Source organism: Myotis myotis, unplaced genomic scaffold (assembly GCF_014108235.1).
Source record: "Myotis myotis isolate mMyoMyo1 unplaced genomic scaffold, mMyoMyo1.p scaffold_m19_p_18, whole genome shotgun sequence".
Taxonomy (NCBI): Eukaryota; Metazoa; Chordata; class Mammalia; order Chiroptera; family Vespertilionidae; genus Myotis; species Myotis myotis.
This window is the reverse complement of record NW_023416322.1, coordinates 36157308-36182681: the sequence shown is the minus strand read 5'-3', so window position 1 is coordinate 36182681 and position 25374 is coordinate 36157308. Positions and strand designations below refer to the sequence as shown.

At 52.0% G+C, this 25374-nt stretch overlaps 1 protein-coding gene across 3 annotated transcripts; it reads left to right on the top strand.

Moving 5' to 3' along the window:
• Positions 1-1032: 1032 nt before the first annotated feature.
• Positions 1033-25253, top strand: MOV10 (Mov10 RISC complex RNA helicase). Of its 3 annotated transcripts, none has more exons than XM_036343015.1 (20): positions 1033-1393; positions 13676-13849; positions 14121-14356; positions 14556-14814; positions 16454-16588; positions 17281-17449; positions 18174-18328; positions 18597-18773; positions 18867-19014; positions 19462-19620; positions 19850-19953; positions 20326-20423; positions 20520-20736; positions 21804-21921; positions 22119-22310; positions 22598-22672; positions 24204-24329; positions 24412-24500; positions 24716-24837; positions 24924-25253. In XM_036343015.1, the coding sequence occupies exons 1-20, from the start codon at positions 1260-1262 to the stop codon at positions 25013-25015; spliced, it is 2979 nt and encodes a 992-aa protein (XP_036198908.1). In that variant the 5' UTR covers positions 1033-1259; the 3' UTR covers positions 25016-25253. The 3 variants fall into 3 exon arrangements, with proteins under 3 accessions (XP_036198908.1, XP_036198907.1, XP_036198909.1); XM_036343014.1 differs by having other exon boundaries at positions 14094-14356; XM_036343016.1 differs by lacking the exon at positions 1033-1393 and having other exon boundaries at positions 13711-13849; positions 14224-14356.
• Positions 25254-25374: the final 121 nt, after the last annotated feature.

The window sequence follows — 25374 nt, the reverse complement described above, 5'->3', positions numbered from 1 at the left end:
CCACTGACTTTGCATTTCCTGTTGCTAAAGCCTGTTGTCCTGGCTTTAGTTGGCTGTTGGCCTGGGGAAAGGTACAGGGATAGCCCAGCTGGAGCTCCACCTGGGGTCTGGACCTTGCTCACACCAGGTTAGCCTGAGAGTGTGACCTCCTACGGGGACTGACTTTGGAGAGCGACAGTACCTCTGAAATGTCTTTGTATGACTTGGATGATCCTGGCTCCATTCTAGGATGTGTTTATGTGATGCCAGAAGATGCAGAGGCTTGTGTTCTGTTTCTTGTGGTAGCCCCGAACCCTTTCGTTGGTCTTAAGTCGTTTTCTGAAGCATGCTGGTCTTTTACTTCTCTTCCTGGTGCTGATGCTGTGGCTATAAACTATTTATTGCCTAACGTAGTCTCTTGCACTCAAAAAGTGATTTTGATGATTGGGGCAACCCTTATATGTAACAGTCACAAAGAGCAATCCAAACTGGAGTGTAATTAGTTGTCCAAAAATATGGCTCGAGGTGTAGCAGGATCACCGGCCTTCCCACCTAGCGAAGCCTGTGTAGCAGAGAAAAGCAGTGACTTGTCCTGGCGGAGCCCCTTGTCCCTCCCTCCCACGCGTACACACCTTTATCTCAGAGACACTTGGTCCTTTCCCTCCAACTCCTCCGGCTCTGACGCCTTCCTCCCGGAGTCTGAAAGCCCGAGAAGGGAAAGTGGGGGAGGGGGGCGTGCCGCGCTTCCGTGCTGGTATGTGTCCCGGGCTGTCTGGGGGAGGTGCTGGGGGAGCTGCCCCAGCCCAGCTGCAGCCGACCCAGGTCACAGCCCTTGCCCTTTGCTCTCGGCTTCCCACTGAATCCGCGGGTTCCCGGGGCTGGGCGTGGGAGTGGCCCCAGCTCGGGCTCTGAAGTCCTCCCGGACCGGTCGGGGGCCCCAGGCGGTAGCCGCGTTCCTCGTCTGGCTGGGAGCCAGGGGAGGGAGCCGGGGCCAGGGGAGGGCCCTGAGGGAGGGGCAGGCTCCTTAGGAAAGAGTTAATGGGGCGGGGGGAGGGGAGAGGACGGAGCCCGGAGGGAAGCTCAGGTAGGAGAGGGAGCGAGAAGGCTAGCCTGGTGGGGACAGGGGGGCCCTGCAGGATCAAGAGTCAGAGTTAGGGTGCTTCCCCCCGCTGCACCCTCTTCTAGGGCAGCCAACTTCCTGCTGCTGCGCCGGCGACTTTCAGTTTCATTTCCCCGGACCCTCTTACTGAGCCGCCGTCGCCGCCGCCGCCTCCGCCGCGATGCCCAAGTTCAGCTGCCGGAAGCTCCGGGAAACCGGCCAAGCCTTCGAGAATTTCCTGCTCGCGGAGGGGCTGGACAAGGAGACAGATCGCGAGTGCCTGCGGACCATCTATAACCAAAAGTTCAAGCCCAGGTACGGGCCGGCCCGCTCCCTGGCCCCGAATCGCGGGCCCACTTCGCCGCCACGACCCCCGCGCCGGGCCGCCCTGCCCGCCCGAGCCGGGGGGACGCAGCTCCGGCGGCGGCTCGGCGGGTCCTGGGGCGGCGCGGACATCCCCTCCCGCGCGGTGCCCACGCCCCGCCCGCCCCGCCCGGCGGACCCCTGCGCCCACGTCCCGCGAAGAGCCTCCCGCGCATCCCTCGCCCCCGGCGGCCCGGCCCGGGGCGGGGTCGTGCGGGCACCCGCGGCTCCTGGGGGCGAGGGGACAGCGCTGGGCGGGGGAGGGGCGCGTGGGGTGGGGGTCTGGGCGTCGCGCACGCGCGGGGAAGCAGCCTCCTGGTGGTGGCGGCGAGCCCCGGCGCGGGCTGCATGGCACCCCCGCCCCCTGGTTGAGGGGCTGCTTCAGGGTCCCCTATGTCTCCCTACACCCCTACCCCTACCCCCCAAAGCTGGTGTAGGAGGGAGAACCTCAGGGGGTTCGGAAGGAGAAAAGGCACCAACTACATACGTGCCGAACCTCCGTGAGCACCTGTGGCTTCTCCATGGAGACCCAGGCCAGGCCAGTCCCCAGGCGGCCCCTTCCATCCTGTGGCTGAAGGCTGTTTGGTCGCCTTTCCTGATGCCATCCAAGTGGAAATCAAAGAGACTTCACTCTGTCCAACCGTAGAATTGTGCTGCAAAAACACCTCTATCAATAGGGTGCAGAAAACCAAGAAACAATTTAACAGGGATAAGTGTAAAGACTTCTACAACTGAATAAGGGGTTAGGCTTAATAACAGACCTGAAAAAGACTGGGTTTTAGCAGAGGGAAGGCCAGTATGGCTGCAGAAAGAGTGAAAGAAGTGTGGGATTGTGTTATTAGAAATATGTATTAGGGGGAGGGGTAGTGACTCCATATTGACCAGATTATATCTGGAATATTGGTTTCAGTATCGGGTGATACCTTTTTTATTGATTGATTTTTGAGAGAGGAAGGGAGAAAGAGACATCGAGTTGTTCCACTGATTTATGCATTCATTGGTTGATTCTTGTATGTGCCCTGACGGGGATCGAGCCCACAACCTTGGCGTATGAGTGTCACATTTTTAAGAGGGACATTTACAGGCTTGAGCAACATCTGAAGAAGCAGCAAAGATGAGACCTGTTTGTGCCCCCTCGCTACACTGGGCACCTTGGGTAATATAAGGATGGAAAAATGTATGATCCCAGGGGAGACATAGAAGCTGTGATAGGCACACGGTATACAAGAGAATTCAGTAGAGAAAGTGGCATTGACCCTGGCTTGGAAGGATAGAGTTTTAGTATTTGGAGGAGGAGGAGGAAGAGTAAAGTTCTCAGTTGATTCATAGTCAATTGTGAGACCCAGTCAAAAGAAACCCAAAAATATTTGCCTTGATGGGAGGAACAATTGACCTTGAATATTTTAAAGACTTTCACGGTGGAAAGAATTACACTTCTGTCCCTAAGGGGGAATTAGGTTCACTCGACATGCCCCCCTCATGCTCCCTACTCCAGGTGGAGAGTTGGATTCTAATTAGTACTGTCAAGTCCAGGCTGGAATGCTGTGACATCAACCCTCAACCTCCCAGTGGGAATTCAGTGCTTCTTCCCGGGGGCTCTCATAACTCCTTCACACCCTGGTTATAGCAGGATTACACTTCGCCTTCTTTAGAGCTGGTAGGGGCAGTCTTCCCCCACCAGAGTGTCAGATCCTCTGAAGACACGGACAGGTTTTTCATCCTATTTGCACCTCCCGGCAGTCCCCCCCCTTAGAGCCTTGTATGTAGTAGAAGCTCATTAAATGCTTGTGGAACCTAACTGAATTAGTATAGTTGATCTACAAGACAATAGACTGTAGGAGAGGTATAGCTCCTGTGACCCCTGTCCCCTCCAACCCCTCACTGTCAGGAATTCTAGGGAGATTCCTACACTGTTAGGAATTGGCCCTTTCCAACAGGGTTATTTTAGGATGTTACAACATGCTCTGCTCCCAATTCTTTCTTTTTCCCATCTCTTTATTCAGTTAGGAAACCTACTTAAGGAGACTCTGCACTGTGCCTGTGCCTTCGTTCCTGATTCTAAAGAGTGTATTCCAGCCCTGCCGGTGTTACTCAGTGGTTGAGCATTGGCCTATGAACCAGGAGGTCACGGTTCGAATCCCAGTCAGGGCACAAGCCCAGGTCGTGGGCTTGATCCCCAATGGGGGGCATGCAGGAGGCAGCTGATCTAAGATGCTCATCATTGGTGTTTCAATCTCTCTCCCTTTCCCTTCCTCTCTGAAGTCAATCAAAATATATTTTTAAAAATAATAAATAGTGTATTTGTCATAGTAATAGTGATGATAGGAAATAAGTAGAGAGTGTTACAATGTTATAGCAATAGAAAATAATTAAAGAGTGTTATAGGAAATGTAGAAAAATTATTTTTTTGTGAAATATTAAAGAGCATGGAATGAGCACTCTGGCCAAGCCCCAGCTGCACCGTATAGATAAGACCATAGCTGAATGCTGCCCTTAGGAATGACAGACACCTTCTGAGTGACACTGTGACAGGTAACCGGCTTGTGCTCTGAACGGGAGACTTTGGTCCTTCTTCTACCGTCCGGCGTGGAGCAAGGCAGCGTGGAGCGTGGGTCAAGAGAGGACGATCGATATCTGAAATCAGGGACCCGTTTCTAACCCTGTTCTGACCCACAGCAGTCCAGGTGGCTGTCAGTAACATCCATCATCACACAAGTGTTCATCAGAGTACAAGCTGGTTCTCTCCTGTCATTATCACTATTACTATGACAGTATTCTAGTGAGGAGTGGCAGATGTGTAGACCAGGCAATACAGCTGGAGTTCAAATCTGGTGGCATAGATTTTGAACAACAATCCAGTCAAGAACGAAAATCCCACCGAGTGCATCTTAAAGATTTAATTGGCTTTATTGAACAATTCCTGAATCAGGCCGCATCCCTGTAAAGACAAAAGCCCTCCAAGAAGCGGTACAAACTGGAAGGTTTCATGGGCAGGAACTGGGCCGGGCAAGAAAGTTATTAGCAAAAGAAAAGAAAGGATGTTTCTGGCTGGAACACCTTTGGGGGGTGGGGCCGGAGGGCTGGCGGCAGGGGTCTTATCAGGCCTCTTACCTCACCAGTGTTGATCAGGAAATTCCAGGCCGGTTTGAGGTCACATTCCTGGTATTGGCTGAAACTGCCCTCAGGTCTTGGTGTGTTGTCCTGGGGGCAGGCAGCTCTCCTTGGCCTGTTGTTTCTTCCTCTTTAACATCTCTCCGTTTTCCTACCTGAAGTATGTGAAAAATGCCTTTCTCTCAGGGTTGCGTGAGACCAAAATGAGCGAGCGATGGTTGGTAAGGCCTTCATCCTGTGTGGCATATTGCTGGGGCTTTGGGAGTTGTGGCTGTCATTTTAGAACGGAGTAGGGCCTGGTGCCCCGAAAAGTTTCTCACCTCGGGCAGGAGGCTCATTATTTTATCAACAAATATTGGCCGGATGCCTCCTGAGAGCAAGGTGCTATCTGCGTGAGTCACCATGAATACACAGAAGGAACCTAACTGTCTAAGGAAGGGGGCGGTGATTAAACATAATTATTTAATGACTGTTGTGATGAGTGCTTGTAAGGAAAAGTCTAGTTATGCATTGAGAGTGTATACCTTACAGGCCTGACCTAGTCTAGGAATTTGAGGTTTCTGGGATAAAGTGATGTTTGAATGGAATCTTGAGAGATAAGCAGGAGTTAGCAGATGGGGGGGGGGGGGGCAGGGAAGAGCATTCCAGACAGAGGGAGTAACCCCTTCAAAGTCTTGGGGTGACTTGAGGCCAGAGGGAGGCAGAGTCTGGATGGAATAGGACCTTGTGGACCCGCCGAGAGACATTGTGGGGTTGGTTTGTTTTCTTTTAAATCTTAACAGAAATAGGGAAAGCACAAAGTTTCAAAGTAGGAGACCGACGGAATCAGGGTTTTAGGAAGATCACTGGGGCTCCTGGCGTGGAGAATGGCTTGGCACTTGGATCTCTGTCCACAGTAAAAAAAAAAAAGCATTTTACTTCAGGGCCTGATAAACCCTGCTTCAGGGAACAATACGTGTCCTTGAAACAATACCTAGCCTCACTCCCTGCCCTCCGCTGCTTTTAATTCTACTCTGTTTCCATTTTATAAAAACCCTGGTCTTGACCCACCAATGAGAGTTGCAACCCCGAGTTTGAAAAACATGGAATGAGATGTCCCTTGAAGATGGCTTCCAACTCTGATACTATGTTCTGAAATACTCCTCTTCTTTCCTGAACTGAGTCTAAAAAGAATAGTTAATTGTTCATTCAACAAACAGCAGGGGCCAAAGGCAGTCATGAAGGATGGATTGTCCACCCTTAGGGTGAGAGCCTGTCCCTTATTTTCTTCTCTAAAATAGAATGCCAATAGTTGCTACCCCAAAGGGTTATTGTGAGGACTAAAGGAGATCATGGCATAGGTGCTCAGAACAGCACAGTGAGTTCTCAGTGTTTTTTCTATTGTTGATGTTATTGTGTTCGCATCATCATCGTTATGTGGAGGACTTAGCTGTACCATCTGAAAACATGAGACTTAATCCTGTAGACGGTGGCGTTATAAATTGGAGGGCCCGATCTGATTTCTGTTCATGAGGATAGTTCTTGCCTATTTAGGAGGTGAACTAGGAGAGGGTGTGAAGGAGGAACCAGCTCCCAGAGCTTGGGAAAACGATACCCTCAGGCAGTTCACAGAAGAAATGTAAATGACTGTTCAACAGAGGGCAAGGTCCTCCAACTATATAATCATCAGGGGAAAATGCAAATTTAAAAAAGACACCATTTTTTGCTCATCAGTGTCAACGGAGAAAGGCAGTTTTGCACCTAATGTTATATATTACAATCCAAAGAGAAGCAGCAAGTGGGTTACATGAAATCCATTGGTGACAGATTAGGGAGGTGGGAGAAAGCAAAGCAGGGGAAACCTCTGGGATTAGATAAACAGTAAAATGATAGACACTTACATCTCTTACATAGGTGGGGACAGGACAGCCAACAATTAACGTGATAACAGGATAGTTAGCAGTCAAGGATTAAGGTGATAACCGTAACAGTGAGCAGGTTTATGGTCTCTCCCAGTGTGGTCTGGGAAAAGGGCGTTATCCTGACATTCCAAAGGTCTGTTGTCATTGGTGGGCCCCCTCAAGGTAAAGATTGACTTTTGTCAGGGAAGAATCTAGTCTAGGACATGACGACCCTGCCATAAACTACTTTTAGTTAAAAGTTTTCATTTCAGCCGAAACCGGTTTGGCTCAGTGGATAGAGCGTCGGCCTGTGGACTGAAAGGTCCCAGGTTCGATTCCAGTCAAGGGCATGTACCTGGGTTGCAGACACATCCCCAGTAGGAGATGTGCAGGAGGCAGCTGATCGATGTTTCTCTCTCATCGATGTTTCTAGCTCTCTATCTCTCTCCCTTCCTCTCTGTAAAAAATCAATAAAATATATATTTTTTTAAAAAAAGTTTTCATTTCAGATCATCTTTTGTGGTTACTTTAGGTCTGCGTTTACAAGGCCGCCCCACTGGGGACCGAGCCCACAACCCCGGCATATGCCCTTGACTGGAATCGAGCCCGGGACCCTTCAGTCCTCGGGCTGACACTCTATCCACTGAGTCAAACCGGCCAGGGCTCATTTATCTCGTTATGCATGCAAGCTAGTTCGTGATACCAACCAGGGTATTTTTTTGGTGGTGGTTTTATTTTTTTTTTTTTAAGGGGTCATGTTACACACATTTTCTTACTCAACAGCACATCCTGGAAATAACGCCTAATTGTCTGGTGGACACCTCTAATGCATCGTTGGGGGTTTGCCCACCATTTTATTTTTTTATTCATTTCAAAGTAAGTTACAGACATCAGTTCACTTCAGCACGGACTATAAGTTCCAAAATTGTTTATGATTTTTTTTTTAAATATATATATTTTATTGATTTTTTACAGAGAGGAAGGGAGAGAGATAGAGAGCCAGAAACATCGATGAGAGAGAAACATCGATCAGCTGCCTCCTGCACATCTCCCACTGGGGATGTGCCCGCAACCCAGGTACATGCCCCCAACCGGAATCGAACCTGGGACCCCTCAGTGATTTTTTTTTTTTTTTTTTAGTAAAATTTACATGCAATGAAACGGACAGATTTAGGTAAACCATTCTATGAGTTTTAACAAATGCATATACCTGTGTACAACCCCCTGTCAAGATATAGGACATGACATCACTCCAGAAAGTTTCCTTATCTCCTCACACCCACCCGGAAGCCACCGCTGCTCTGATGAGTTTTGAGGTAATATGCCTGTTCTAGAACTTCACTTAATGGATACACATACTAGTACTCTTTTACAGATTCAACCACCTGGTGTGTATCCATCGGGTGTTGTTTTTATTTGTTTGTTTGTTTTTGTATCACAGAGTAATGTTCCTTGTGTGAATACAAATCACAGTTTATCCATTCTCTTGTTCATGGACATTGCTTTCAGTTTAGGGCTATATTTTGAATAAAACTGCTATGAACATTCTTGTACAGATTGTTTTGTAGACTTATATTTTCACTTCCCTTTTTCTAAGGGGTAGAATTGCTGGGTCAGAGGGTAGGTAATATTCGACACTTTGGTTTGTTTGAAATCTTGGGCACATTGCTTAACCTCTTTCTTTTAAAAACTTTTTTTATTGGTTTTTAGAGAGAGAGAGATACATCCATGTGTTGTTCCCCTTAGTTACGCATTCATTGGTTGTTGTTTTTTTATGTGCCCTGACCAGGATCTGAACCCACAACCTTGGTGCATCAGGACAATGCTCTAACTAGCTGACTACCCGGCCAGGCTGGTTAACGCGTTAAGCGCCCAGTCAGTCACCGGTGACTGACACTATACTTTCCGTCCGGAAAACAAAACAGGCTGGGCGCTTAATGTGTTAACCTCTTTTTTTGGTTATGACAGCGAAGTCTTAAGGGCTGGTCTTCGTTGTTTTGTTGTGACCTTTTCTGAGGGGAAGTTGCCCAGCCTTCCCTAGTTCCTGCCCATTTCCTGAACCTGCTGCTCACAACTTCCCAGCAATTTTAATAAAGCTCTTATCACTTAAATCCGCCTTCATTTATTCTGTTGCCTACGACTCCATCTGAAAGTAGTGTGACCATTAAATATAATAATAATTTTTAAATATAAAAAGTAAAAGTAATGTGGCCATGTCTTCATATATTTAATTCCCTTTTGTTGCTTTTTCTTCTTTTATAGAGCTTGTCCGAGTTTAGACGGTCTGTATCGCCTGGCACCTCACATCCCAGGCCACTGCACATGGTGCTGAGTGCCAGCCAGCAGTTTAATGTTTGCATTGGCATCTGTTTCATGTATAAAATAACAGTCTGGAATGATTTAAATTTTTTTTAAACATTGTAAAAATTGGTTTTGAGCCTAACCGGTTTGGCTCAGTGGATAGAGCGTCGGCCTGCAGACTGAAAGGTCCCAGGTTCGATTCCAGTCAAGGGCATGTACCTTGGTTGTGGGCACATCCCCAGTGGGAGGTGTGCAGGAAGGGGCTGATCGATGTTTCTCTCTCATCAATGTTTCTAACTCTCTATTCCTCTCCCTTCTTCCCTGTAAAAAAATCAATAAAATATGTATTTTTTTAAAAAATTGATTTTGAGAGAGAGAGAGAAAAAAACATTGATGTGAGAGTGAAACATATATCAGCGGCTTCCTGCACACCTGCTATGGGGGATCAAGACGAACCGGAACCCGTGCAAGTGCCCTAACCAGGAATTAAACCAGCAGCCGTGTGATGCCCAACCAACTAAGCCACATCCTCCCAACAAGTACTTGTCGAATAAGTTACCAGTCCTAGGTCCACATTAGGTGTTAGAGTTGTATTGTTTTTTTTAATGTAGTTCACAGCATAGTACAATAATCTATACTTTTCATTGAAAAATCAGAAAATTACGGTGTGTGTTTAGTTTTACATGAAACTTCCAGACCCTTTCCAACACGATTGCATCGTTTATATTCCAACTCACAATGCATGCGTGTTCTGTTATTCCCGTGTTCTTGTCAACATGTAGTATTGTCAGCCTTTTAAGTTATAGACACTTGAGTGTGTGGTGCATTCTTCTTTCTTTTTTAAAAAAAATATATTTTATTGATTTTTCACAGAGAGGAAGGGAGAGGGACAGAGAGTTAGAAACATCGATGAGAGAGAAGCATCAATCAGCTGCCTCCTGCACACCCCCCACTGGGGATGTGCCCGCAACCAAGGCACATGCCCTTGGCCCGAATCGAACCCGGGACCCTCCAGTCCCCAGGCCGACGCTCTATCCAGTGAGCCAAACCAGCCAGGGCTGGTGCATTCTTCTTAATGGCTGCACAATATTGCAGGAAGTGGGTGTTTATAGTTTATTCAGCCATCTCCCTATTGGTGGGCATGTGTTTTGTTTCCAGTTCTTGGCCATTGTGGATGACTCTGCAGTAAGCATCCTTGTGCATATGTCCTTATACACTGGTACTTCTCTTTCCAGGGGATACATTCCTAGGAATGGGATTCCTGAGTTACAGGATACTTACATTTCTAGTGTTAGGAGATAGTGCCAGATTGTTTTTCCAGAGATTGTAATACTTCACCTCTCTATCAGCTGTGTATGACAGTTCACTTTTCCATATATACTGACAGCAATACATGTGATGACTAGTTTTCCACTTTTGTCAGTCTAATGGAAATAAAATTGTCTCTCTCTCTCTTTTTTATTGATTTCAGAAAGGAAGGGAGAGAGATAGAAGCATCCATGATGAGAGAGAATCATTTATTGTCTGCCTCCTGCATGCCCCCTACTGGGGATCGAGCCCAGAGTCAAACTGACCTCCTAATTCAGTGGTTCTCAACCTGTGGGTCGCGACCCCTTTGGGGGTTGAACAACCCTTTCACAGGGGTCACCTAAGACCATCAGAAAACACACATATACTTACATATTGTTTTTGTAATTAATCACTATGCTTTAATTATGTTCAATTTGTAACCATGAAATTGGGGGTCACCACAACATGAGGAACTGTATTAAAGGGTCACGGCATTAGGAAGGTTGAGAACCACTGTTAATTCATCGTTCGACGCTCAACCATTGATCCACACCGGCTGAGTAAATGGTATCTCATTTTTACTTTAATTTGCATCTCTACTTTTGAAGCATATTTTATACTTTTTTGGTCATCTGGATTTATTCTTTAAGGTTGAATATTCAACTTTCCTGTTGTTTATCTTTTTTTCCCCTAGAAATCTAGGTGACTAGATATATAATACAAGAATTGGGGCTTTTTTTCCAACCAGTATGTACTAAGTTTGTGATTAAAAAACAAACATTTTTTTTATGATTGCCACCTTAGACCAGGCAGGGATGGGTGACTTTGGGTAGTAGTATCAGACATGGGGAATAATTTGAGAAGTGTTGTGATGGTAGCACCCACAGTAGAGGTTGTAAAACTTGCAAAGTTGAGTTCCTCCTGCCCCTGTGCCCACACAGAAGTTTCCAGAAATAGGCGATTTCACATAAAAATTTTGATTTGGGCCTCTCTCAAAAGCCAGATCTGGCCATCATGGGCCTGCCTCCCCTGCTGGCAACATCTTTCTGGAGATGAGGGCCGTTCCTCCTTACACTAATGATTCAACAATGGCGCTGTACAGGTGCCTGGGGCTGAGGGCAGCAGAGATAGTTACCTTTGGAGCCTGGCTTCTGTCTGCATTTCAGTTTGTGTTTAGTCCATGGAACTGAATGACTCACTGACCAAGGAGTCCTGGTGAAAGTTTATGGTGACCTCCTGATTTCGGTCCCTTTATGACTCTGCAGTGTTGGAGGCTGATACCTGATTTTAAGACTTCTTCCTGATACTCCTCCTTCCGGGGGTGGGGGTAGGGGAAAGGTTCCTTCTCTGTTTCCTCTTCCTCCCTGGGTTGTCCTGGCCCCCACTGTTCTCAGAGGACTCACACCACCTGGGGAGATCCTAAACACTGTGATTGTAACTGCAACCTGGGGGCACCCTAATGTTAGGCTCTCCTTTGACTTTGGCCTGAATCTCCGGAGCCACCTGCCACTGGAATCTCAAACTGAGCATGTCCAAATCCAAATGTCACGGTCAGTCCCTCCAGCATCCTTCTCCTCCTGTCCTTGCCTTCTTCTCAGGAAACCCCCTAAAGCCACCCCACTGATTTCGGCATTGTCCTAGCCTCCATTCCCCTTCCAGACAATCACCAAATCCTCCTCACCTTACCTTCTCCGCATTTTCAGATCTGGCCCCTTTTCTCTCCTTACCACTGCCTTGTTCCTGCCCTGGTCATCTTTCAGTTGGACTGTTGCAATGGCCTTCTTCTAACTGGTCTTCTGCCTACAGTCTTGCCTCCAGCAAATCTACCCTCCAACCCTGATGCCAGAGTGATGTGGAATGCACATCTGGTCTTGCCACTCCCCTGCTTAAAACCCACCATCCCGGGGCTTCTGTAACCACAGTGTAGCCTCTGATTCGGGCTGAAAGTAAGTTGCTGCTGTTTCTGCTCCTGCTGCTAACCGTTAGTTACCATTATCACTACTAATACGGATACTAATACGAGTAGCTAGCATTTACTGAGCGCATTTTCTATTGTGTTTTCAAATGATGCCTTATCTTCTTAACCCAAGTCAGAGCTGATTCAAAGTTTTCTGCACCATGACATTCTCATTTATTTGGGGTGAAGGAAAAGGGCAGAGTTACAGGCAGGGGGCACCAGGGAAACGTCTGTGACTGTAAATTCTCTCACGATGCGCTAGTGGGTGAGCATGCCGATTCAGCCTTAAGAGTTAAACAGGGATCACCGTGGTTCTTATGAGCGAGGATTTGCTTTCATTCCCTAGAAGGCATCGAGGGAGGGTGGTGAGCTGTCCAGATCTTGAATATGCCCAGGAAGTATGTCACATGTGGGGATGCCCTCTGGCTCCTGGGTGCCAGTAAAGGAGGACTGCTGGCCTTCGGGGTCAAGGTCAGGCCTGCAGAACTATGTGTGACCTGGTCCCTGCCCACCTCTGCTGCCTCCTGCCACTCCCTCCCTTGCACTTTTCACCCTAGTACAACCAGACTGTGTGTGATACTAATCATAGCGCACCTTATACCTTACCGAGGTCTCCTTATGTGCCAAGCACTGGGTTCAGTGGTTCACTGCCGTGTCCTTCTCGGGTAACCCTCACAGCCCTGCCAGGTAAGTCTGTCGTTGTCCCCATTTTATAGAGGAGGAAAGTGAGGCTCTGAGACTCAGGTGAAGTAACCTGAAGGAAGGCGGCTAGTGGCAAGCCCCTCCGCCCTTGCTCTCGCCTACTCCTCCACCTAGTACACACTTGGCACGCACCCTTGCACCTGACGCAAGCTCCTGACACAGGCTCCTGGGGAGACCTTCGTGAACACCCATGTCTGCCCCCAGGCTGGGCTCAGTGCTGCCCTGAAAGCCCCTCGCTGCCCCCAGGCGGTGGGCTGGGATCGAGGCGAGCCTGGGGCTCTTGCTGCTCTGAGCCCCAGCGGCTAGTGTCTGGCACATAGCAGGTCTCTGTAAGCGTTGGTTGTGTTGACTAAACCGAATTTCAGGCACAGAACGTTGAGTTCTTGCTCCTCTGACCAGTTTTCCCTGTCTTCACCTTCTCCAGGCACAGAGCCAGCTATGTGATCTCTGGACAAGGACCCTTTCTCTTCCTGCTTGGGTTCTACCTGCGCGCTTTGACTTCGGGTGCAAAAGTGCTGTCTGATCAGCCGCCTTGCCCGCCCCCACCGGACACCCGTTCTGTCTCTCTGACCCCTCTCACTCCCGCCTCAGGCTGGACCCCAGGCCCACCCTCGGAATCCACTCCTTGGCTTCCCCTTAGCCTTTGTTCTTCCCGCGGGGCTGGCTGTATCTTTTTTGGTCCCCAGGAGTTTTCCTCCCAGAAAACCTTCGTTTCTTTCTTCCTCCTGGTCCTCAAAATCAACAGCCACAATGGGACTTTCCTCCTCGGAACGCACGTACACACCTGCTGTTTAAAACTGTCAGAGTTTGTCCCGGAGAGTCCCGTTGCCTTTCCTTAAAACATGGAGAAGTCCTACGATCCCCAGCCTGAGTCTGTCCCTGTCCCGGCCCTGTCCTGCAGCAGAGTGATCCTCAGACACCCTCCCCAGCACGCTCCCTGCATCCCACTGGCCCTGCCCTCCCTCACCTCCCAGTCTCCTCTGCTTCCGGCAGCTTTGGGAAACCTGCCCCTGGCTTCTCCTCCATGCTGTATGGGATGAAGAGTGCCAATCTGGCCTATGTCACCAAGAAGCGGGTCAGGTTCTTCAAACTGGACCGTTGGACCGACGCGTCCGATACCAGCACATATCACCACAAGTCACTGTTTGCCAAGATCTTCCATGACAGGTGTGTGTGTGTGTGTGTGTGTGTGTGTGTGTGTGTGTGTGTGTGTGTAAGCGGGTGGGGCTTGGGGGAAGCTGTCTGGCTGAGAAAGTGTGAGTTGCCTCCCTTTGGGGTAAGGCTGTGCTTTAAGAAGTGGGGGTAAGGGTAGGAAAGGAGCTAATTGGTCGGGGGGGGGGGGGGGGAGTGGTTGTCCAGGACAGCTGCCACTCCCTGAGGGCAACATCCAACCAGGCCCCTCCCACCCCAGCCCCTCCTTGACTCCTACTCTCCCCAGGGCTGAGTATCTTCAAGGGAAACATGGGGTGGACGTGGAAGTCCAGGGGCCCCATGAGACCCAGGATGGGCAGCTCCTGATCCGCCTGGATTTGAACCGCAAGGAGATGCTGACCCTGAGGCTTCAGAATGGAGGAACCCAGCCCGTCACCCTCACCCACGTCTTTCCACTCTCCCGGACCCCCCAGTTTAAATTCTACAAAGGGGACCAAAAGCTGCCCTGTTCACTGGGCCCCGGTGAGTGGGTTTCCAAAGGAATGAGCCTCGGGTGGGCAGGGGCGGGCCCAAGGGAGGGCTGGTGCTTAGGAACCACGCTGGTGCTGTCCTGTGGCTCCTGCCTGGGGATGGGGCCCTGTGGGGCAGTTTCCAGGGCCCGGTTGCTGGTGGGGGACCCCTCTCCCACCACCCCCCCGACTCACTCAGCCCGCTCCCCCAGGTGAGTGCTATGAGCTCCTCGTCCACTGTCAGACCAGCTTCGTGGGCTACTTCCCGGCCACGGTGATCTGGGAGCTGCTGGGCCCCGAGGAGCCGGGCTCAGAAGGAGCTGGCACTTTCTACATTGCCCGCTTCCTGGCTGCCGTCGCCCACAGTCCCCTGGCCGCACAGCTGAAGCCCACGGCGCCCTTCAAGCGGGCCCGGATCACTGGAAACCCTCTCGTGACCACCCGGGTTGAGGAAGGACAGAGACCTGACCGGTAACTTCTCCCTCCAACCCAGTCCAGGCTGGGGGTGCCCCGATGCGACAGTGTGGGCCCCCTTTCCTCACTGTGAGTTCTGAACTCCTTCAAGGAGAAAGCTGCCGATATGCGGACAGTGTGAAAAAATGTTAAGGCTTTTCCACTCCGTGGTGGGTTATTAGGCAGCCCCCATACACACATCTCCCTCCTTTTTTAACAGCTTTATTGAGGCAATTCATATGCCCTTCAGTTTGCCCGTTTAAAATGTACGAGTCAGTGGTTCTTTGAATATTCACACACATGTGCAGCCATCACCACAATCTATTTTAAATATATTTTATTGATTTTTTTTTACAGAGAGGGATAAAGAGTTAGAAACATCGATGAGAGAGAAACATCGATCAGCTGCCTCCTGCACATCCCCCACTGGGGATGTGCCTGCAACCAAGGTACATGCCCTTGACCGGAATCGAACCTGGGACCCTTCGGTCTGCAGGCTGACACTCTATCCACTGAGCCAAACCAGTTAGGGTGCCACAATCTATTTTAGAATGTTTCCTTATCCCCAAAAGGAACCTGTCCTCTTCAGCTCTCACCCCACTTCTCCCCGTTCCCTCCCGGTCCTGAGGATCCTCTCATCTGCTTCCCGTCTCTATAAATTTCCCTTTTCTCAACATTTATTGTGAATGGAATAATAGAATTAGACGTGGCTGGATGTTCACACAATACTGTTCACCGAAAAAGAAAACTATAGACCATTGTGCTCTTTTTGTTAAAAATATATGTGTATTATGCAAATTAACAAAGAGAGAAGTGTGGACAGCTGCATACCAAAAAGCTAACATTGGTTATGCCTGGATGGTGAGAATGCTGTTTACTTATTTTTTTATTACCTATTTTCTGATGAATATGTATTGTTATGTACATGTATATGTATTACGTATATATATTTAAATTTTTTAAAATATGTTTTTATTGATTTCAGAGAGGAAGGGAAAGGGAGAGAAAGAATCATTGATTGGCTGCCTCTTACACGCCCCCTACTGGGGATCAAGCCTGCAACCCAGGCATGTGCCCTGACCAGTAAATGAACTGTGGTGACCTCCTGGTTCATGGGTTGACCCTCAACCACTGAGCAACACCGGCGGAGCTTACATGCTTACGTACGTGTGTGTGTGTGTGTGTGTGTGTGTGTGTGTGTATTTTTTAATATATTTTATTGATTTTTTACAGAGAGGAAGGGAGAGGGATAGAGAGTTAGAAACGTCATGAGAGAGAAGCATCAATCAGCTGCCTCCTGCACACCCCCTATTGGGGATGTGCCCGCAACCCAGGTACATGCCCTTGACCGGAATCGAACCTGGGACCCTTCAGTCTGCAGGCCGACGCTCTATCCACTGAGCCAAACCGGTCAGGGGTACATGTATATTTTTAAGTTTTCAAGTATCGTGCATTTTCGAGAACTGAGAATGAATGGTCCAGCCTTGGGGTGAGCAGCCTCGTGACGTAGTGAGTTAGGCTTCCTTGGGCGAAGGCTGCTGACCCCTTTCCGCAGTGGTACTGTGTAGGGCTCCTGCACCCCCAGGGAGCGGTGCGCTCGCCTCTCTGAAGTGAGGGGCCTGTGTTTGCGACAGCTTCTCTTCCCCCGTTCCTCCAGTGCAAAGGGCTATGACCTGGAGCTAAGTTTGGTGCTGGGGACATACCAACCGCCCTCCTGCCTGCGGCGTCTGCTCCCCACCCTTCTTCAGGGAAGAAGTATCTTCACTGCCCCAAAGGAGATTGCTGAGATCAAGTAAGCACCAGTCCTCTGCACCCTCACGCTCTCTGAGTCTGTTCCCCGCTGGCTTCTTCCCACCCACGCGCCGCAGCCACCCTACCCCGCAGCCTCCCCGGCTCCATTCATGCCTCCCCTTCCTCAGCACGCACTGCGCATGCGCAGGGCACGGTTCCAGGTGGATCGGTCACGTGAGGGCCGTGCCTATATGAGTCGGGGGAGAAGTGAGCATTGATCTTAACATTTCTTCAAAAGACCGTTTATCTTCTAACTTAATGGGGTGATGAATGCTCTGAAGAGCTAACGTAAAGCTCAGCCAGAGCTCAAGCAGGACAAGGGAGGGGATGGGTTGTGCCGCTTTGCAGAGGGCGGTCAGTCCCCACCTTTTGGAGAGGGTGACATTGGAGCAGGGAGTGACGCGTGAACGAGGTGAGGGTAGAGGTCATAAGAGGAGTATGTTCCAGGCCCAGGGCTCCAGTGCCCACTCAAGGCGGGGCGGGGGGGGGCGGCGCGGGGGGGGGGGGGGGGGCAGGGGCGGCAGGGAATAAGAGCCAGGGTTCCCTTCTTCAGGGTCCTTCTAGTTTCTCGGATTCCTGATGCTTTCATAGTCCCAGAGCTGCAGATGGGAGAGGGTAGATGCTCCTGGGCATGGGGGCTACCTGACCCATCCTCCTCCTGCCCCCCCCAACCCCCCACACCGTCACTGCTAGGGCCCAGCTAGAGACATCCCTGAAGTGCAGAAACTACCAGAGGAAATTCCAGCTACTGCTGCACCTGGAAGAGCTGCAGATGGAGCATGACATCCGGCACTATGACCTGGAGTCGGTGCCCATGAACTTGGACTCCGTCTCCCAGAACCCCAAGCTGCTCATGTTGGAGGTTGGGGCTTGGATTGGGGGCGGGGATGGGGGCTCGGCCCACTGGCTGTGGGCAGAATGCTGCTCCTGCCGGCTGGGCAAGACAAGAGGAAGGATGAAAATGTTTCTGGCCCCCTCCCCCCCCCTCCCGAGGGCTCAGCAGGGGGCAGCGTGGGCATCCTGTGCCCAGAAAGAGGGTCAGAGCAGGGCAGCGGGGAGCTATGATATAGCTGCCATCAGCTATGTGGCCTTCACTCTCTAGGCCTGCATTCTCTTATCTGAAAAACACAGAGCGGACCAGGTAGTTCTTGGCGCTCTTTCCAGCTCTCAGATGTTGAATGTGCCCACAGAAGCCCAGAGTTCTGTGAGAACAGGTTCTTCACACACGTGCTGAGGAAGGGCCCCTGGTGAGAAGCGGGGGTTAAGGATGATCAGCGAGATTCCTGCAGGAACTGAGTTGTAAATGAGATTTTAGAGGCAGAGTAGGAACTGAGCCAGCTAAGGGGGCAACTGGACAGGCTGGGGATCTGGCTCCCAAGTCCTGAGACCTGCATGGGAGGCTGTCCAGCATCCCTGTGCTTAGCATCTCTGAGCAGCTTGGACAGACTTGGCTCTTCCCTGGTCCCCTGACTCTGCACTTGTTGGTTGGAGGAGAAAGAGGCAAAGTCCCCTGAGTCTTGGGGTGGAAGGGGGCTCTTTGGTGAGCCTCCCTGAGATAGAATCTTACTTGTTTTCACACCCCATAGGTTCCTGGGGTGGCCGAGAGCCGCCCCTCAGTGCTCCGGGGAGACCACCTGTTTGCCGTTTTGTGCTCTGAGGCTCAGCAGAAGGACCCCATCACCTACAAGGGCTTTGTGCACAGGGTGGAGTTGGACTGTGTCAAGCTGAGCTTTTCCCCGAGGTGGGTGTTGGGGGAACCCTGAGCTGCCTGAAGGGTCTACAGACATCTCTCAGGCCAGCTTCTCCCTGAGATGAGTGGGATCCCAGGGATCAGACAGGAGGAATTTTCTTCAGGGGGACCCAGAAGTGCCTCAGCAAACTCCCTCCCCTGCAGGGATTGCATAGAGGTCTTGGGAAGTGGGGGTGGAGTCGGGGTAGAGGGAGAGTCTGGCCTTGAATTGCCCACCCTCCTAACTGGCAGTCTTCCCCGCCTCTCTGCCTTCCCAAAGCCTCCTGGACCGCTTTGTGGATGGGCTGACCTTCAAGGTGAGCTTCACCTTCAACCGCCAGCCCCTGCGGGTGCAGCATCGTGCCTTGGAGCTGACGGGGCGCCACCTGCTGTGGCCCACACTCTTTCCTGAGGCCTCCCGTGGGATCCCGCGGCTGCCCTCAGATGTGACGTTCAAGTGAGACTGTGGGCTGGGTCTCTGGGCCTGGAGAATGGAGTCCAGGGTGCCTCTAGGACACTGGATAACTTCATGTTCCTGACCCTCTGCCAGGCTGTATGACCGGAGTCTGGAGTCAAACCCAGAGCAGTTCCAGGCCATGAAGCATATTGTTATGGGCACCACCCGTCCAGCCCCCTACATCATCTTTGGGCCTCCAGGCACTGGCAAGACTGTCACCTTGGTGGAAGCCATCAAGCAGGTGGGGCCTGAGCAAAGACCTGGGGTCTACACCTGGACTCCCCCAGGCCCATGCAGTTGCCTCCGGATTCTGGTTCCTTCCAGCTTCCTGAACGCCCTTATGCGGGCGGGCATCACGGGTCAGTGTGGCTGTTGAGATGGTGGTGTAGGTTGTGCACTGCACGACTCTCAGAGTCACCATTCCCATGTCCGTCATCACATACTTGTCTAGTTACTGCACGTTTTCCAGCATTTGACGTGCTGTTTGGACTAGCAAGGAGGCTGGGGGTCAGAGCTTGCCTTTTGTGTCACTACCTCCCTCAGCTTTGGGAGGCAGATGTCACAGAGCGCCGCCTGCATCACTGTCAGGACTGAGTCTTACGCCTACTCCCCCCCCCCCCACACACACACACACAAACCCCCCAGACCTGGCAGCTGCTTCCCACACTGCGCATCCCCATCCCCCCAGGTGGTGAAACACTTGCCCAACGCCCACGTCCTGGCCTGCGCTCCGTCCAACTCGGGGGCTGACCTCCTCTGTCAGCGGCTCCGCACCCACCTGCCCAGCTCCATCTACCGGCTCCTGGCCCCCAGCAGGGACATCCGCATGGTGCCCGAGGACATCAAGGTACCTGGGGGAGTGCAGGAAGCCACAGGATGAAGCGTGCAGGGAGGCTCTCAGGGTAGACACTGAGGCCAGGAAACTAGGTGACCTGGATTCCCACCCTCGCTGTGGGGCCTCGCCTGGGCCAGGACCCCGAGCTGGCCTTCCGTTTCCCTGTGTGTGAAATGAGAGGTGAATAAGATTGAGGGTGAGAGCGGGGAGCGCCATGCCGATGCCCTCTCCCTTCACACAGCCCTGCTGCAACTGGGACGCAACTAAGGGGGAGTTCGTGTTTCCTGCTAAGAAGAAGCTGCAGGAATATCGAGTCTTAATCACCACCCTCATCACTGCCAGCAGGTGGGAAGTGTGTATGTGTATCTCTTTTTTTAAAAAAAAAAAATTTATTGAGGAAGGGAGAGGGAGAGGGAGAAAAAGATAGAAATGTCAATGACGAGAGAGAATCATAGATCGGTTGGCTCCTGCACGCCCCCAACTGGGGATCGAGCCCGCAACCCGGGCATGTGCCCAGACCGGGAATCAAACCGTGACCTCCTGATTCATGAGTCAATGCTCAACCACTGAGCCACACCGGCCGGGTATATGTGTGTCTCCTGATAGTGTATATGAGTAAAGAGGTCGCAGGCTAGGGAGTGGAGGGAGGGGCCAGCTTGGTGAGGTTTGGCGGTCGGGTCCCTGGGTCTGACCCCGGCTTGGCCTGACACCTCCCAGATTGGTTTCGGCCCAGTTTCCCATTGATCATTTCACACACATCTTCATCGATGAGGCTGGCCACTGCATGGAGCCCGAGAGTCTGGTGGCCATAGCAGGTAAGGGGCTCAGGGTGGGCTGCGGCTGTGCCACCCTACGTGGGGCTGGGGAGGTCCCACCACTTACCTTTCTCCCTGCGCGACCTTGCCTCCCAGGGCTGATGGAAGTCAAGGAATCGGGCGATCCAGGAGCACAGCTGGTGCTGGCAGGAGACCCTCGGCAGCTGGGGCCTGTGCTGCGCTCCCCGCTGGCCCAGAAGCACGGGCTGGGGTACTCCCTGCTGGAGCGGCTGCTTACCTACAACGCCTTGTACAAGAAGGGCCCCGACGGCTATAACCCCCAGTTCATCACCAAGCTGCTGCGCAACTACAGGTACCGCACCCTCCCTCCTCCCGCGATCCCACGCCTTCACGCCCTCTGCAGCCCCGCTGGAGGCTCCGTCCGCAGGCCTGTTGCTCAGAGGCTGTGTGGCAGAGAGGCTGTAAGCCAGGTCGCGGTCTCTCTGGGCCCGGCCGTGCTACTCCGTGGCTGTGTAGCCATACAAGCAGCTTTGCTCTGGAACAGTTTGCTTACCTGCACATTAAGGGATGGTCAGTGGTTCCCAGACACTCGGATGTATCTGGTGCGGGTCCCAGATGAAGTTTCCAGGCAATGCAAGGAGAAATTAGAAAAATAGGAACCATGTAGTTTTTTATTAACCTCGTTGGTATTTAGATTAAAGAGCCACCCTTCCTTTCACCAATAAGTTCATACATCTGAAATGCTCAGACGAGCTCCCAAGTCCTTAGTGCCTTAGAGGAGCCCACTAAGAATTAAATAAACGTTAGCTATTGTGTATTGGTTTTCTTTTAAAAAAATATATTTTATTGAGTTTTTACAGAGAGGAAGGAAGAGGGATAGAGAGTTAGAAACATCGATGAGAGAGAAACATCGATCAGCTGCCTCCTGCACACCCCCCACTGGGGATGTACCCGCAACCAGGGTACATGCCCTTGACCGGAATCGAACCTGGGACTCTTCTAACCACAGGCGGACGCTCTATCCACTGAGCCAAACCAGTTAGGGCTATTGTGTATCTCTTATGTTTGGGGATTTAACACATTATCTCATCAGAGACCGGTGATAGTAGATGATACTTGTGTGTGTGTTGTCCTTCCTCCTCAAAATTGAAACCTGAGAATGGGTTTCTGATATCTTGTTTTCTTCTTTTAAATTTGGCTGGTCTTTGAAACCCCTGGACCGAATCCTCTCTGGAACCACATGTGGTTCTATTTTCTGTGGTTGACGGTCCGAGCAGCAGACGTTTTAGGTGAAGGAGCCTGCCATCCAGTGGACAGAAGGCAGGAGGATAATGTGTGAGAGCCCAGAGCAGGTAGAGCGGGCGAGGCGGAAGTAATCCGTTCCCGGTCTTGCTCTCCCTCCGGCCTCCGGCCTTCCAGGTCTCACCCCACCATCCTGGACATTCCTAACCAACTCTATTATGAGCGGGAGCTACAACCCTGTGCCAACCTTGTGGACCGGGAACGCTTCTGCCAGTGGGAGGGCCTGCCTCGCAAGGTGAGGGGCTCCCGCCCCGTTCCCTCCTGTTGAAGGTGCAGGGGAGGAAGTGGCTCTGAGTGGAAGCCAAGGGTCTGTCCCTTCGAACCCTTGGCCTGGGGGCCTGGGAGCCCACAGTGCCTGGAAGGGTTTGGGGTGAGAGGGAAGGGAAGGGGGGCAGGGAGGCCCGGCTAAGGGTTTCCCCTGACTGTGTCCAGGGCTTTCCCATCATCTTTCACGGTGTGATGGGCAAGGATGAGCGTGAGGGCAACAGCCCCTCCTTCTTCAACCCCGAAGAGGCTGCCACGGTGACTTCGTACCTGAAGCAGCTGCTGATCTCCTCCTCCAAGAAGGGCAAAGGCCGCCTGAGCCCCCGAAATGTGGGCGTCATCTCTCCATACCGGAAGCAGGTTAGGCCCTCAATTCCCATTGAGGGTGACACACACACACACACACACACACACACACACACACACACACCCTGGTACCTCATTCCTAGGCAGACCACTAGGTGGAGGTTCCGGAGCTCAGGCCTCTGCTCGCCCCGTATCTGGGAAGCTCAGAGGTCAGCGGCCCCTCCCTGTGTGCCTTCCAGCTGCCCCTCCCTGTGTGCCTCCCAGCTCCCTGGCCTCCTGCCTGACTCCCTCTTGCACTGGGGTGATGGGGTGAGAGAAAGGCCCTTGTCCCCATCTTCCAGGTGGAAAAAATCCGTAATTGCATCACCAGGCTGGACAAGCAGCTCCGGGGACTGGATGACATCAAGGACTTGAAGGTGATACTGACCACTGTTCCACATTTGCTCTCTGTCTGCCTTCTGTACCCCTCTCCTCCCCGGTCCCAAAGAGCCTCGGGCTCCTGCCCTGCCGCTCCAGGCTGCCCCTGCCTGTCCCACCCTGACTAGGATTCTCCCCAAGCGCTCACTTCTGAATATCCGCTCGGGGTGCGACCAGGATGCCTGCATGTTTCGCAAACAGCCCACACCATTTTTATGATTAGGCTGGCTGGAGGCCTCTGCTCGAAGAATAAAGTCCAGATTCCCCGGCCTGCCTGACCCGTCATGTGACTGTCCCGCTGCCCTCTCCTCCCTCTGGGACAGTAGCTTCACCCTCTCTCAGGCCACGTTTCTCAACACTGGCTGCAGATAAGAATCACCTGGAGAGCTTTGGCACTGCCTGTGCCAGCGCCCCACCCAGCCAATTAGCACAGCGATCTGGGGGCAGAGCCAGGGCATCGGGATGGCTTCCAGCTCCTCAGGTGATCTTGTATGCAGCCAGGGTTGGAACCAGCGCTTTAAGATTTGGAGTCCTTGCCCTGGCCAGTGTGGCTCGGTTGGTTGGGCATCATCCCAGGAGGTCATCAGTTCCATTCTTGGTCAGGGCACAAGCCTGGGTTGCTGGCTCTATCCCCAGTAGGAAGTATGCAGGAGGCAGCCCATCCAGGTTTCTATCTTCTCTCCCTCTTCCTTCTTCTCTCCCTCAAATCAATAAAAAACATATTTCAAAAAGTATTTAGAGGCCTCTCTCTTAGAACTTCTGATTCAGGAGGTCTGGGTTGTATTTTTTTTTAATATATTTTATTGATTTTTTTACAGAGAGGAAGGGAGAGGGATAGAGAGTTAGAAACATCAATGAGAGAGAAACATCTATCAGCTGCCTCCTGCACACACACCCCCCCCCCCCACACACACACACCCCTTGGGGATATGCCCGCAACCAAGGCACATGACCTTGACTGGAATCGAACCCGGGACCCTTTGGTCCACAGGCCAACGCTCTAGCCACTGAGCCAAACCAGTCAGGGCATGGGTTGTATTTTTTTAACAAGTACTTAGTGATTATCTTCAGGAAAGTTTGAAAAACACTTCTGAGTTACCATGTTTTCTTTTTCTTTGTTTTAATCCTCATCCAAGGATCTTTCTTCCCATTGATTTTTAGAGCGAGTGGAAGGGGGCGGGGAGAGAAACATCGATGTGAGAGAGACACATCGATTGGTTGTCTCCTACATGCACCCCGAGTGGGGCCAGGGGTCGAACCTGCAGTCCTCTGGTGTGAGGACCAACGCTCTAACCACGGAGCCACACGGACCAGGGCCCAAGTTTTCTGTACTTAGAACTCTCTCCAGCCCCCATCCCTGTGACGAGCAGCTTCCAGGGCATCCGGTCCTTCCTCCTGCCCCGTTAGAGCACTCGCTCTCTCCCCTGTGACAGCTGCTGCGTGACTTCTCCACACCTGCCCTGGAGCTCCAGCTCCATGAGGCAGGGCTGGGCCTCTGTGGCCCTGGTCTCAGGCCGCCCTTCCCTCTAGGTGGGCTCCGTGGAGGAGTTCCAAGGCCAAGAGCGCAGCGTCATCATCATCTCCACGGTGCGGAGCAGCCAGAGCTTTGTGCAGCTGGATCTGGACTTTAACCTGGGTTTCCTCAAGAACCCCAAGGTCTGAGGGCCGGCGGGGGGGCCGGAATTCTTCCTTCTTCAGGGCCCTTGCCTCCGGTGACGCCAACACTTCTCCCTTCCAGAGGTTCAACGTGGCTGTGACCCGGGCCAAGGCTCTGCTCATCGTGGTGGGCAACCCGCTGCTCCTGGGCCATGACTCCGACTGGAAGGCGTGAGCATCCCCAAGCCCCCCACCCCATAGCGCAGCTGTCTCTTTACAACTACCTCCTTGTGGCTCCGTTCATCGCAGACCTGTCCACCTCGCAGCACCCCCATTTCAGTTACCTGCCACTCGGAGGTTAAGCATCTTGTCCAAAGGCCCCGGCTGGTGCCCCGCAGCCAGGCACGCTTGTGTGAGTGTCCCTGTCCTCCCCGTCCCCCCCCCAGATTCCTGGACTTCTGTAGAGACCATGGAGGCTATACCGGGTGCCCCTTCCCTGACCAAGTGGACCCGCAGCACGAACAGGACTTACTCAAAGGTCTGAGCAAGCTCAGCATCTCTACCTCAGGTATGGCTGGGCCGGGGCAGGCCGGGTCCTGGCTAGTGCTGGTTGGGGTGGAGGTAAGGAAGACAGCTCGCCTCCTTTCTCTCCAGGGCCCGAAAGTCACGACTACCTCTCCCAGGATCTGGAGGGTGAAGCCGACCTGCCCCTGCAAGTGGAGCCCGAGTGGAGAAACGAGCACTGAAGAGATGCAGCCGGCCTTCAGCCTTTGCATACCAACTAGGCCTTAACCGCCCCTCACCCTGCCCCTCACCCAAACCCAGCCGAACTGCCCCTCCAAGGGACAGGAAGGCTGGGGGAGGGAGTTTACAACCCAAGCCCTTCCCCCCCGCTCCCCGGCAGGGAAGAAAGATACAAGCTGCTAACAATGTGGGGTAAGGGGGGGGAAGAAAAACTGAAAATTAAATTTTGTTCTATGCAAACGCATCCATGTCTTCTTGGCCTGGTCCCTGCTTCCAAAAGCCCCAAGCTGACCCCACAGAAGAGGGGACACTACCCAAGGCCATACCACCTCCCCCTAGAGACCAACCCAGCCCCCACGAC